The following is a 14,425-nucleotide window of genomic DNA, read 5'->3' as shown; positions in this document are numbered from 1 at the left end:
CTAAGCAACTTTGAGCGTGGTAAGATCATCGGTGCCAGGCACGCCAGATCCAGTATCTCAGAAACTGAAGCCCTCCTGGGCATTTCAGATAGGTGTAACTATTAAACTGGCTGGTGGTGTCTATAAAACAGAGCCAAATTATGTTTTGGACTGCACTGGGCCTTTAAGAGCTGATCTGGACTCAGTATGAAGCTCATCAGTGTGTGAATAAATGGCACAATGTAGTGTTTGCATGATAAAAACTACAGCAACATGATGACCATTAAAGATCAGAATAAAGGGAATAAAGAGAATGGAGAGATTACTAAGTGCTACAATCAGCTTGTACCCTTCAACCACCAGACACTGGCTGTCAACTAGTCACCATGGACGTATTATCCCAGACCATTTACTCTATTCTAACTGACAACACTGTCTGTTGACTCTTAGTGTGTCTCACTCAGACTGACTAAAACAGAGATGAAAAGGAGTCATTCATTCCAGGAAACTACAGCTGATGTGTACAGCCATAGGACTACTAGTGTATCTTTGCATGACGAGAAGTATTTTATTTTATTATTTTCAGCCACTTACACACACGCACGTGCACACGCGCACGCACACACACACACACACACACACACACACACACACACACACACACACACACACACACACACACACACACACACACACACACACACACACACACACACACACACACACACACACACACACACACACACACACACACACACACACACACACACAGCCATACGTGACAGAGACCAGTCAGTGGAGACACAGCCATAGAGCCTCGGGCAGGAAATTAGATTGTAATTACTCATACCAGCTGACATGTTGTTCAGCTTCATTTAGTTATCATTAGACAGACGACTGGAGGACCCCCGGCTTGTTATTTTTAGAGCATCACTGCGTCCACATCCCAAATAGCACCTTATTCCCTCCATAGTGCATTACTTTTTTTTACCAGGGCCCATAGGGCTCAGATCAAAAGTAGTGCACTACACAGTATGTAGGGAATGGAGTGGAATTTGGGATGCAACCTGTATCTGAAGAACAGCCCAGTCTCTGATGTGTCAATGTATGTTTCTCCATGTTTATTTCATCTCCCTAGGAGTCATATAAAAGATGAGATTTTAAATGATGTTACAGATTCGCCAAGACATTTGATGAGCATGTCATCTTCACATCTGTCTGCTTGGTTGCACTCTAGATAACATTAGTACGATTCACCTGCAGTATATCATCATCACTCACTAGACCAATCAATACATGTGATGCACAGGGTAAATATGAAGGGTTTGATTCCAAAACATAAGAAACACACATTTTTTTACGTTTGCAATTTTTTTTTAAATCTGAAATAAATGTACATGGGTCCCTTTCAGTGTGTATGAGTTATGGCTGTTGTCATGCTTTAAAACGTTTACTTTAGATGTGATTTAGAATGTGGTTTTTTTTGCAAAACATGATATCCAACACAGTTTCTGACCAAAATGTGCTTACATTCAGTACCATCTGTTTAAAGTTTCATGAGAGTTGGGACATTGAGGTTTCTGCATTATTATGCATTTACACGACACTACAACCACAGATAGAACAATGAGACAGATATTTCACCAGATGTATAAATGTGAAGCATCTGGTTGGTGTTTCCACTCACTTCCAAATATGGTGGTGAGAAGAAACCCAGTGCCCAGCAGTGGCTGTGCGAGAAGACGGAGCAAGATGGATTTTGGCCAACCTTCTGCTAATTTTCTCATCAATGAAACATTTGATCTCAATACAGTTTTCTGTTTCCAAAATTAAAATCTGCTACGAACAATAGACTAAGTTTTGTGGACTTTACCCTTTAGCAAAGTTTCTAAAAGTTGCACTGTTCAGAGGGAGTGCAAGGGCGAATTTAGTTATTCCACACGTGCACTTCACAGAGTAAACATTCCCTAATGGAAATATGCAAATACATGCTAGAACGGCCAATAGGCTCTCGCTAGCTTGTGCTTGGCTCTGCCCACCTCCTTGTTATGCCCACTATGATTAATTTGCTCCCATTGGAAACGACAGGCTGGGGTCTATCTTGGGTTGGTTATGAAAATCTTTGCTACAACATTACAGTATATGGCAGCCATGTTAGCTCCCATTAACAGAATGAGCATTATGATGCATTTAGCCTACATTACAGTTACAAATTCTAGTTGCTTAAATGTCCCAAAAAGAAAACACACATTATTCACCCTCTGGATACAATATATCGGCTATGTGATAGACACAATACAGTTGAAACAAATAGATTATTTTTATATTTATTTCTGTGATAATTGATCATTTATTACACGTAACTGTTTAAAACCCAATCTGGATATATTTTCTTTGGAGCTCTGCTGTATAACATTTATTTACCTCTGGATACATAGTGTTTATTTACCTCTGGATACATAGTGTTTATTTACCTCTGGATACATAGCGTTTATTTACCTCTGGATACATAGCGTTTATTTACCTCTGGATACATAGCGTTTATTTACCTCTGGATACATAGCATTTATTTACCTCTGGATACATAGTGTTTATTTACCTCTGGATACATAGTGTTTATTTACCTCTGGATACATAGCGTTTATTTACCTCTGGATACATAGCGTTTATTTACCTCTGGATACATAGCGTTTATTTACCTCTGGATACATAGTGTTTATTTACCTCTGGATACATAGCGTTTATTTACCTCTGGATACATAGCGTTTATTTACCTCTGGATACATAGCGTTTATTTACCTCTGGATACATAGCGTTTATTTACCTCTGGATACATAGCATTTATTTACCTCTGGATACATAGTGTTTATTTACCTCTGGATACATAGCGTTTATTTACCTCTGGATACATAACGTTTTGCCACAAAACATGATTATTTGTCTCTCTAAAATAAAATTACCTTGCAATATCTTTGAAACAAAATCACCGTTGACTTCTCTCTAGCCCATGTCATGGTAAGATGAACAAATAATAGCTCTATCTGTTTCACAAGATGTGTGTTCATGTTAATTTACAAACATTTCAAGAAATTGATATATCACATTTTGGAATGTGTGTGTACAGTATGTGTGAGTGCGTGTGTGTGCATGCATGCGTGTGTGTGTGTGTAATAAGGTCAGTGTGTTGACAATGTCACCTGGAGCGTCTGAACCCAGCCAGGCCGGAACGAGACGCCTCGTCGATCAGTGGCGTCACAATCTTCTCTGTCATGTCTGAAAGGACTGTGAATGTGGGCTCCACGATGAAATCAATAAATCCTGAGGGAATGAGAGACATATAGAACCACTGAGATCTATCAATCTATCTATCTATCTACAGTATCTATCTATGTATGTACAGTATGTATGTATGTATGTATGTATGTATGTATGTATGTATGTATGTATGTATGTATGTATGTATGTATGTATGTATGTATGTATGTATGTATGTATGTATGTATGTATGTATGTATGTATGTATGTATGTATGTATGTATGCATCTATCTATCTATCTATCTATCTATCTATCTATCTATCTATCTATCTATCTATCTATCTATCTATCTATCTATCTATCTATCTATCTATCTATCTATCTATCTATCTATCTACACTGACTCACCAATTTGAGACTGGGCCACCATGGTTGACTTTCGGTCACACAGAGGAGAGAAGGGCAGGCCCAGCTCTGCTTCTTTATCCCCCTGAGAACACAACATGACAACAGTGAACAGAGTCTTTATGTATGGAGGAATGAAGTCCCTCACAGCATAAGTGTACTTCATACCAAAGAGATTGGGTAGAGGTATGCTTTCCACAATTCCAGTAAATTTCCCAAAATTACCAGGTTTTCCAGAAATCCCTGTTGGAAGATTTCCGGAGTCAGAAGGGAATAAGCAGTGAATCCGGAATTCTCTTACCATTACTTCTGGAATACTTGGTAATTTTGGGGAACTTTGCAACCCTAAGTAGAGGGTATTTATTACTGGCCTCAGCAGAGAGAAAAAAAAAACTTCTACCTCCCAGTACTGTTATCTTCCCCTAAAAATCAACCTTGTCAGTTGGGCTGAACAGAACAACATCAAAGGAGCCAATTTAAGAAAAGGAAATCTATGTATGGTAAAAAAATAAATATTGGTATGTCCTGGTCATTCATTATACTTGACATTTCTATTAATATGATTAGTGGAGCAGCACCTGGGAATGAACTGATTACATTTCACCATGGCTTCATTCCAAATAGCACCCTCCTGTTCCCTATGGAGTGCACTACTTTTGATCAGAGGCCTATGGGACGCAGCAATTTTTCAAATTCTAGAAAGAGACCACATTCTACCGGCTAATTTCATTTTCACAGAACAGAGTGTGGTGTTAATTAGCATGTAATGGTAATGGGGAGGATATCCCTACTTTAAAATCACAGCTAATAAAAAATTGAGATCGGATTCTCTGTTGGTTGACTCCGGGTAAATTTCTTCATGCCCTTGTTAATATCCAATGCAATTTTATAATGTATTCCATTTTTAAAAAATATATTTAGAATTTTCAAGAACAGCTATATTACTCATTGTCACTTTATATTCATAATGATGACAGATGTAATTTATGCAATTCATAAAGAGTAATATCCTCCTTTTGTTTAAAGAAATTGGATCCTTGTGAAATACCTTGTGAAATTACTGTCCAATATCTCTTATAAATAATGACTCGACAATGTGACATTCAGAAGTGCAGATTTTTCACGTTTCACTATTTGGAGATCTGCTTCTTGTCTTGCGAGAGGAGTGGTAGTCTAGTATCATATTCATGGGATTAGTGTTGAGCAAGGAAGGAATGAAAACCAGACTGATTAGGATTAAAATAGTGGGATCATCACACTGTTTTATTTGGGAAGGTAGTAGGATTAGGAAGATGCCAGCACTACGTATCAGACTTGGTACACTGGACCTTGTCCCACAACTATCTGACCAGGGTCCACATTCATGAAGTATCTCAGAGTAGGAGTGCTGATCTTGGATCAGGTACCTCTGATCTATATCAGCATTCTTAATGGGGCCCAAGTGGTGGTTAGGGTTTAGGGTGACGTTTTAGGTGTTCCGGGTCAGGGGTTAGAGATCTGGGTTAAGGGGTTAGTATAGACTGACCTGTCTGAAAAACTCTTCCAGGAGTGATGTGGTCCACCTGTGGTGCAGATCCCAGTTCTTGGCCGGGTGGCTGATGTCAGCTGTGTGCAAAATCAGTGATAAGGCCTTGGGCTTGAGAATCCTACAAAGGAAAACAGTGTAGAGCAAATTAAATCAAATCAAACTTTGTCACATGCGCCAAATACAACAGACCTTACCGTGAAATGCTTACTTACAAGCCCTTAACCAACAATGCAGTTCACGAAAGGGTTTAAGAAAATATTTACCAAATACACAAAGTAAAAAACAATAAAAGTAACACAATAAAATAACAATAACCAGGCCATAGACAGGGGGTACCAGTACCGAGTCAAAGTGCAGGGATACAGGTTAGTCAAGGTAATTTGTACATGTAGGTAAGGATAAAGTGACTATGCATAGATAATAAACAGCGAGTAGCAGCAGTGTAAAAACAAATGTGGGGGTCAATGTAAATAATCCAGGTGGCCATTTGATTAATTGTTCAGCAGTGTTATGGCTTGGGGGTAGAAGCTGTTAAAGAGCCTTTTGGTCCTAGACTTGGCGCTCCGGTACTGCTTGCCGTGCGGTAGCAGAGAGAACAGTCTATGACTTGGATGACTGCAGTCTTTGACCATTTTTTGGACTTTCCTCTAGTATATTGGTCCTGGATGGCAGAAAGTTTGGCCCCAGTGATGCAGTGGGCCGCAGTCATGGGTGAACAGGGAGTACAGGAAGGGACTAAGCACGCACCCCTGAGGGGCCCCAGTGTTGAGGATCAGCGTGGCAGACCTGTTGTTGCCTACCCTTACCACCTGGGGGCGGCCCATTAGGAATTCCAGGATCCAGTTGCAGAGGGAGGTGTTTAGTCCCAGGGTCTTTAGCTTAGTGATACGCTTTGTGGGCGCTATGGTGTTGAACGCTGAGCTGTAGTCAATGAATAGCATTCTCACATAGGTGTTTCTTTTGTCCAGGTTGGAAAGGGTAGTGTGGAGTGCAATTGAGATTACATCATCTGTTGGCACGGTATGCAAATTGGAGTGTATCTAGGGTATTCGGGATGATACTGTTGATGTGAGCCATAACCAGCCTTTCAAAGCGCTTCATGGCTCCCGACGTAAGTGCTAACGGTAATAATTTAGGCAGGTTACCTTCACTTCCTTGGGCACAGGGTCTGTGGTGGTCTGCTTGAAACATATAGGTATTACAAACTTCGTCAGGGAGAGGTTGAAAATGTCAATGAAGACACTTGCCAGTTGGTCCACGTATGCTTTGAGTACATGTCCTGGTAATAAGTCTGGCCCCGCGGCTTTGTGAATGTTGCCCTGTTTAAAGGTCTTGCTCACATTGGCTGCCGAGAGCGTTATCACACAGTCGTCCGGAACAGCTGGTGCTCTCATGCATGTTTCAGTGTTGCCTGCCTCAGGGCATTTAGCTTGTCTGGTAGGCTTGCATTACTGGGCAGCTCGCAGCTGGGCTTCCCTCTGTAGTCCGTAATAGTTTTCAAGCCCTGCCACATCTGACGAGCATCAGAGCTGGTGTAGTAGGATCTTAATCCTGTATTGACGCTTTGCCTGCTTGATGGTTCGTCGGAGGGCGTAGCGCGATTTTTTTACAAGTGTCTGGATTAATGTTCCGATAGCTCGATGCGGATGTTGCCTGTAATCCATAGCTTCTGGTTGGGATATGTACGTCCGGTCACTGTGGGGACGACGTCATCGATGACTGAGTTGGTATACTCCTCAATGCCATTGGATGAATCCTGGAACATATTCCTGTCTGTGCTAGCGAAATGGTCTTATAGCATCCGTGTCATCTGACCATTTTCGTATTGAGCGAGTCACTGGTACCTCCTGCTTTAGTTTTCGCTTGTAAGCAGGAATCAGGAGGATAGAATTATTAGTTGGCCTGCATTAAAGTCTCCAGCATCGGTTTGTGGTGGAATTTGGACGGCTACGAATAATATAGATGATAACTCTCTTGGTAGATAGTGTTGTCTACAGCTTATCATAAGGTACTCTACCTCAGGCGAGCAATACCTTGAGACCTCTTTAATATTAGACATCGCGCACCAGCTGTTATTGACAAATAGACACACACCCCCGCTCCTCATCTTACCAGACGTAGCTTCTCTGTCCTGCCCATGCATGGAAAATCCCCTCCAGCTCTATATTATCTGCGTCATCGTTCAGCCACGACTCGATGAAACATAAGATATTATAGTTTTTATTTTCCTGTTGGTAGGATAGTCTTGATCGTATATCATCCATTTTGTTTTCCAGTGATTGCACATTGGCCAATAGAATGGATGGTAGTGGAGGTTTACTCACTCTTGTATGAATTCTCAGAAGGCAGCCCGACCTCTACCTAGTTTTTCCCCGTCTTTTCTTCACGCAAATGACTGGGATTTGGGCCCGTTCACGTCGGACTCGTTAAAGAAAAGCTCTTCGTCCAGTTCAAGGTGAGTAATCGTTGTTCTGATGTCCAGAAGTTATTTTCGTCATAAGAGATGGTAGCAGCAACATTATGTACAAAATAAGTAACAAACAACGCAAAAAAACTAGCAGAATAGCACAGTTGGTTAGGAGCCCGTAAAACGGCAGCCATCCCTTCCGGCATCATTCTTTTAACCAAGCAGCGAAGCAGAGAAGATTGCAAGGAACAAGTCCAGAGAGACTATAACAGAAGTCAACAGAAGTCTAAGAAAACAACAAACATGTCTCAGCAATATTGGTCTTTTGGATATTTGATCAGAGAGACAGCAGCTTGGGGTTATTGTATTTTTGGTATCAATTAGTGCATTTATGGTAGGGCAGGCTATGGTTTAGGACAAATGTGTGGGGAGTAATCTGAACTGGCACTATAGTCTACTATAGTGAACGGGATGCTATTTTAGATATATTGGTCTAGATAATTATAGAGCTAAATAAGAGTCACTCACGCCTCTGGCTGCTGGAGGAAGTTCTTCATGGCCTTGATCTGTTGGAAGTGACAGGACATGTCCGTGGCCAGGACCATTTCTACCACCAGCGCCCTTAGCTCTCTATGAGAGGGGGAGACATACAGACATTTTAGAGAGAGGATCAGACAGACAGACAGACAGACAGATGGACAGACTTGGTAGAGGTAGATAAAAGAGAGGATCAGACAGACAGGTTAGAGAGAGGAGAGGAGCAGACAGACAGGTTAGAGGTAGCTTAGGGAGAGGAGCAGACAGACAGGTTAGAGGTAGGTTAGAGAGAGGAGCAGACAGACAGGTCAGAGGTAGGTTCGAGAAAGGAGCAGACAGACAGGTTAGAGGTAGGTTCGAGAAAGGAGCAGACAGACAGGTTAGAGGTAGGTTAGAGAGAGGAGTGGACAGACAGGTTAGAGGTAGGTTTGAGAGAGGATCACACAGACAGGTTAGAGGTAGCTTAGAGAGAGGAGCAGACAGACAGTTTAGAGGTAGCTTAGAGAGAGGAGCAGGCAGACAGGTTAGAGGTAGGTTCGAGAGAGGAGCAGACAGACAGGTTAGAGGTAGCTTAGAGAGAGGAGTGGACAGACAGACAGGTTAGAGGTAGGTTAGATAGAGGAGTGGACAGACAGGTTAAAGGTAGGTTAGAGAGAGAAGTGGACAGACAGACAGGTTAGAGGTAGCTTAGAGAGAGGAGCAGACACACAGGTTAAAGGTAGGTTAGAGAGAGGAGTGGACAGTCAGACAGGTTAGAGGTAGCTTAGAGAGAGGAGCAGACAGACAGTTTAAAGGTAGCTTAGAGAGAGGAGCAGACAGACAGGTTAGAGGTAGGTTTGAGAGAGGAGCAGACAGACAGTTTAGAGGTAGCTTAGAGAGAGGAGCAGACAGACAGGTTAAAGGTAGGTTAGAGAGAGGAGTGGACAGTCAGACAGGTTAGAGGTATCTTAGAGAGAGGAGCAGACAGACAGGTTAGAGGTAGGTTAGAGAGAGGAGTGGACAGACAGGTTAGAGGTAGGTTAGAGAGAGGAGCAGACATACAGGTTAGAGGTAGCTTAGAGAGAGGACCAGACAGACAGGTTAGAGGTAACTTAGAGAGAGGAGCAGACAGACAGGTTAGAGGTAGGTTAGAGAGAGGAGTGGACAGACAGGTTAGAGGTAGGTTAGAGAGAGGAGTGGACAGACAGGTTAGAGGTAGGTTAGAGAGAGGATGAGGCAGACAGGTGAGAGGTAGGTTAGAGAGAGGAGTGGACAGACAGGTTAGAGGTAGGTTAGAGAGAGGAGTGGACAGACAGGTTAGAGGTAGGTTCGAGAGAGGAGCAGACAGACAGGTTAGAGGTAGGTTAGAGAGAGGAGCAGACATACAGGTTAGAGGTAGCTTAGAGAGAGGAGCAGACAGCCAGGTTAGAGGTAACTTAGAGAGAGGAGCAGACAGACAGGTTAGAGGTAGCTTAGAGAGAGGAGCAGACAGACAGGTTAGAGGTAGCTTAGAGAGAGGAGCAGACAGACAGGTTAGAGGTAGGTTAGAGAGAGGAGTGGACAGACAGGTTAGAGGTAGGTTCGAGAGAGGAGCAGACAGACAGGTTAGAGGTAGGTTAGAGAGAGGAGTGGACAGACAGGTTAGAGGTAGGTTAGAGAGAGGAGTGGACAGACATGTTAGAGGTAGGTTAGAGAGAGGAGTGGACAGACAGGTGAGAGGTACGTTAGAGAGAGGAGTGGACAGAGAGGTTAGAGGTAGGTTAGAGAGAGGAGTGGACAGACAGGTGAGAGGTACGTTAGAGAGAGGAGTGGACAGAGAGGTTAGAGGTAGGTTAGTGAGAGGAGCAGGCCGTGTCTGTGGCCAACACCATCTCAACCACCCACGTACACAGATAATGCTCTACCTGTGCAGAGCACCTGCCCCTTTGCACTTCCAGTATCCAAAGTGCTCTTTTGTATGTTGGTATAATTTCCACAAAACAATTTTGTCGTTGCTTTTCTGATCTGAACCCGCTGCCTGCAAGTCGTCATTAAATGATCCCCCTGTGGCCCCCGGTCGAGTTCAGTGTACAGCTAGCTACATTCTTACAACCTAAAAGGGTTCTTCAGCTGTCTTCATGGGAGAACCTTTTGAAGAACCCTTTTTGGTTTGAGATATAGAACCTTTTTGGTTCCAGGTAGAACCCTTTTGGGTTCCATGTAGAACCCTCTGTGTAAAGGGTTCTACATGGAGCCCAAAAGAGTTCTACCTGCAACCCAAATGGGTTCTCCTATGGGGACAGCCAAAGAACATTTTTTGGAACCCTTTTTTCTAAGAGTGTACCTAGCTAGTTTGAATATCAATACCACTGCCACAGCAGCATAATTGAGCAGTTTAACAACGTCGGTGACCTGCTAACATGCTGATTTACATAATCAAATCCAGTCTGGTTGGCTGATAGGCTTACGTGCAGCAGAGACACAGAAGGAGAGAAGAGGCTGCATCACCAACCCTCAGACTCCATCCCTTCAGCCAGGATAGATGTGTCAGGGAGGGAAGGAGCAACACAGGTCGTCTTTAGCTAACTAGCCACCATATAATGATAGCGTACTAAAATAACCACACAAGCCACTTGCCAGTCAGCCATATATCATGAATATGAAATAGTGTATGTTCATCGTCATCATAATGTTTTATGACGATAAATGATTTGCAAAACAAAATACACGTTTGAATTATGTTAAGCAAAGCATGTAGCTAGTAGATCTGTGTTACATGATTATAGAGTTATTATGAAATATGTCATTACTTTTAAATGACATAATTATGAAATTAAACTATGAAGTTAAAAGGTTAGGGATATTAGATTGTGAAGTTATTATTTAAGAGCATTGGTGATAAATCACAATCTGTAAAAAAAAAGAAAAAAAGGCTAATCTAGTAATCTAGCTAGCTAGCCATTTTGTTAACTGTAGCATATGGTAGCCTAAATAGTCCGCTTGCTAACATTATCAGTCATCATCAGTGATCACCATGCTTTATTTACTGGCTTATTTAGAGAATGGTAGGCTATAGTAAAGCAATATAGGTTATAGTAATTGTTGGCTAAAGTATTTCTCACAATATTCTATTCCTTTGCTCTCATTACTATCCTATTTAGAGATAGTGTAGAGCAGAATATATATTCCTGAAGTGACCTCCAACCTCCCTGCTCCTCAAATCTTCTTCCACTGGATCAAATCTTCAGACAGTATTGGATGTACATGATAGAGGCAACAAATGGTGTTGGGTTGGAAATAGTAAAGGTAGGCTACTGTATTTCTTACAATCTTCTATTTTGACTGGAATTCTGTTGGTTATTGTTAATAAGGGCAATCTTCAATGCAGTCCAAAATAGTTTAGCAAAATACTTTACTCATCAGATTGTGCTGCTTTACCCTCTTCTCAATGACACACATAAAGCATGTTAACCACATCTTAGCAAATGATACAACAATAACGTCTATTTTGCCAATTGTTTTTATGTAATCAAATAATCAAACAAATAATTTCTCAACAAGTCTCTGACCGCGGTTGTGGGAGTTGTGCCCTTTTTTGTTTGTTTGAGCACATGCCACCCAAAAGGTCTGTGCACGGCCTTGCTACCACCAGGGTCCAGAACTCTCTGAGTCTCGCCTACCTCCAGTCGTCTTTGGACAGGTTGAGGAGGATGTTCATCTCGTCATCGTCCTGTAGGAGGCGGTAGGCAGCACTCACATGGTGGTTCTCCAGAACTGCACGGTCATTATACAAGATGGCTGTGCCTGACCTGAGACAACACAGTTAGGAGAGGGTAAACCATAGAAATAGGGAAAGTCCGTTCTAGGAATTATATTTCAATGTGTTAAATATAAAGCACCAGGTCTAATCCGATACATGGTTTATTATCATCACATTTGAGTTGATCTATATGGTACTTGTAGCACTGTAGCTTATATTGACCTGTTTTGCAATGAAAACTCATATCTAAAGAAATGTCAGAGAGTTTTGCGATGAATTAGAGCTTGTTGTGCTTTGAGGATTAGGCTCAACAATGGTCGCCGTCACGAGGCAGAGGAGGAATTAGAATAGAACTGCCATTCACGGTTTTTAATCATCCCCTCTCTAAATGCATAACAATGAGTTCCCATCCCTGTTTCGCTGCCCCAGTCTGTTTTCTCTCCCCTTACTGAGTTCTATTTTTCTGCCTGTGTTACGGCTGTCATAGTATATTACCTGGTCTGGATATGGAAGTTGTTAGTGGTCCCTGTGTGTTCGTAATCATGGACCGCAGCAGCAAAGATCATGGCAAAGATCTCCAGCTCAGTCAGCCAGTTCTAGAGACGAGAGAGAAAGAAGAGAGAGAGAGAGAGAGAGAGAGAGAGAGAGAGAGAGAGAGAGAGAGAGAGAGAGAGAGAGAGAGAGAGAGAGAGAGAGAGAGAGAGAGAGAGAGGATACAATTTGTAGAACAAGGAACACAAGAGGTGATAAAGGCAATTTAGAGGAGAACAAACAACTCGAGGAAAAACATTTCAGAAGCTGATGCTGGTGCATTGTAACGTTAATCATAAGTGACATGTTCACGTCGCCTGCTTGCCACACACCTTAGAAAAACAAATCTATGTAAGCTTCACAATCTTCCCCCAGTCAATACATAAAACCAGACAAAACATTTTTTACTCTTCGAAGGGATCCTTCAGGATTTTGGCAATTAGGGCAATGACTGGAAGTCTGTGGGTGTTCACTAGCAGGCTAGCAGTTACTCATAGACATCCAGTCATTGCGCTAACGTTACTTAGCATTGGCTATCGAAACTTCCTCTGACGTCCTTCAAAGTGGACACAGAGGTATAACAATGGTACCCAGTGGCTCATCTGACTCTGGAGAAGTAGATAAAGGGCATCGTGGCCAAAATCCCTAAGTATCCCTTTAATTGAATATTGAATATGTTTGCATATAGAGGCATCAGAGGAAGCTGGTAGAAGGAGCTATAGGAGGACAGGCTCATTGTAATGGAATGAATGGAATAAATGGAACGGTATCAAACGCATCAAACATACAGAAACCACGTTTGACTCCATTCCATTAACTCCATTCCTGCCATTGAAATGAGCCTGTCCTCCTACATTATTTGATATCTAATGTCATAAATTAAATTGAGTACTTATTAAAGTTCCCTTCCCACAAAGCAACATTTTCTGCTAGGCTGTCCTGGTTCTGTAATACAAGAAGAATGTTAGATTTGTTTCTCTCCCTGACTGTTTCCATTACTCCAAAATGTATGTTGAACAGAAGTAACAGTAGCAGTAATGTTGTTATATTTCTGTGATGAAATAGATTTTTTTTTAAAGGTTAGGGATGGGCTGGAGAATTGTAGTCACTCTCCGATTCATAAGGGAGATCTCAATGTCAAACTCCTTGCTTCCCCTCTCCTCATCTCCTTCTCAAAATCCATTAGATGAGAAAGCCAGAGGTCCCTCCCGTTTGACCTTCTCCCCCAATGGGTTTTCAGAAGAAGAGGAGGAGAGAGGATGCAAGGAGTATGTCATTTAGATTTTCCCATAGACAGAGCCATGGATGCAAGGCCTACCATCCAAAATATCCAAATAATCGTTTTAACACTAGAACCGCTAAAACAGTCATTTTGACAACTCATTAATTCATGTATTTATCAACCCCCATCCATCCTTGACTTTTCCAAAATAAGTCTATGTAACACACGGCCCTTATTAGAATCGTAATATTATAAACAGAACCTCTACAGACAGTAAGGCCTGCTCCACTCATTCTCCCAAAAGTAGCCAGTTCATAATCACCCTGATAATTGCCTAGAAACTGAACCTAGACGATACCCAAATGAATTTCACACATGAAACGACAGATTAAATAAATGAAGTAAAGTATGATGGGGGAGAAAGGGGGGGGATGGGTGAGTTGATGTGTGAGGATAAGTGGAGAATCCATAATTATGTAATCACCAATTATGAATGAAGAAAAGGGTGGGCTTTTCTATTGTGTTGGTATATTCAAATTATAATCTCAAAATGATATGTACCCTCTATCAGTCCAACAAATCCAAGCAGTTTTATCAGGCTACTTCAACCTACTTGTAGTACACAGTGAGAGCCTGCATAATTTACAATGGTAAGAAGACCAAGATGAATGGATGCACATGCTGCATTAGCGCTGCTACAATAGCTGAATGAAAACGACTCAGATGGTGGGGAATAAATTCATCATAACATGATGATTATTCTTCTGATTCTGTGCCTCAGCCTAAACCTACACCCCGGAGGCCTAAAAAAAGTCAGAACTGTACGTTGCGCCACCACCAA

At 41.9% G+C, this 14,425-nt stretch overlaps 1 protein-coding gene across 8 annotated transcripts in view; it reads right to left on the bottom strand.

Annotated features, from left to right (window-relative positions):
• Nucleotides 1–14,425, bottom strand: part of pde1ca (phosphodiesterase 1C, calmodulin-dependent a) — a 197,686-nt gene that overhangs the window by 16,544 nt on the left and 166,717 nt on the right. For all 8 annotated transcript variants that reach the window (XM_046292453.1, XM_046292455.1, XM_046292454.1 and 5 more), the window contains 6 exons: nt 12,327–12,427; nt 11,752–11,880; nt 8,105–8,206; nt 5,167–5,287; nt 3,645–3,726; nt 3,177–3,297 (listed from right to left, as the gene is read on the bottom strand). In XM_046292453.1, the coding sequence (XP_046148409.1) occupies nt 3,177–3,297; nt 3,645–3,726; nt 5,167–5,287; nt 8,105–8,206; nt 11,752–11,880; nt 12,327–12,427 (656 nt within the window). The remainder of the gene's footprint in view (nt 1–3,176; nt 3,298–3,644; nt 3,727–5,166; nt 5,288–8,104; nt 8,207–11,751; nt 11,881–12,326; nt 12,428–14,425) is intronic.

This window comes from Oncorhynchus gorbuscha, linkage group LG12, assembly GCF_021184085.1.
Source record: "Oncorhynchus gorbuscha isolate QuinsamMale2020 ecotype Even-year linkage group LG12, OgorEven_v1.0, whole genome shotgun sequence".
In the NCBI taxonomy this organism is placed as follows: Eukaryota; Metazoa; Chordata; class Actinopteri; order Salmoniformes; family Salmonidae; genus Oncorhynchus; species Oncorhynchus gorbuscha.
This window is presented reverse-complemented; position numbering and strand designations above follow the sequence as displayed.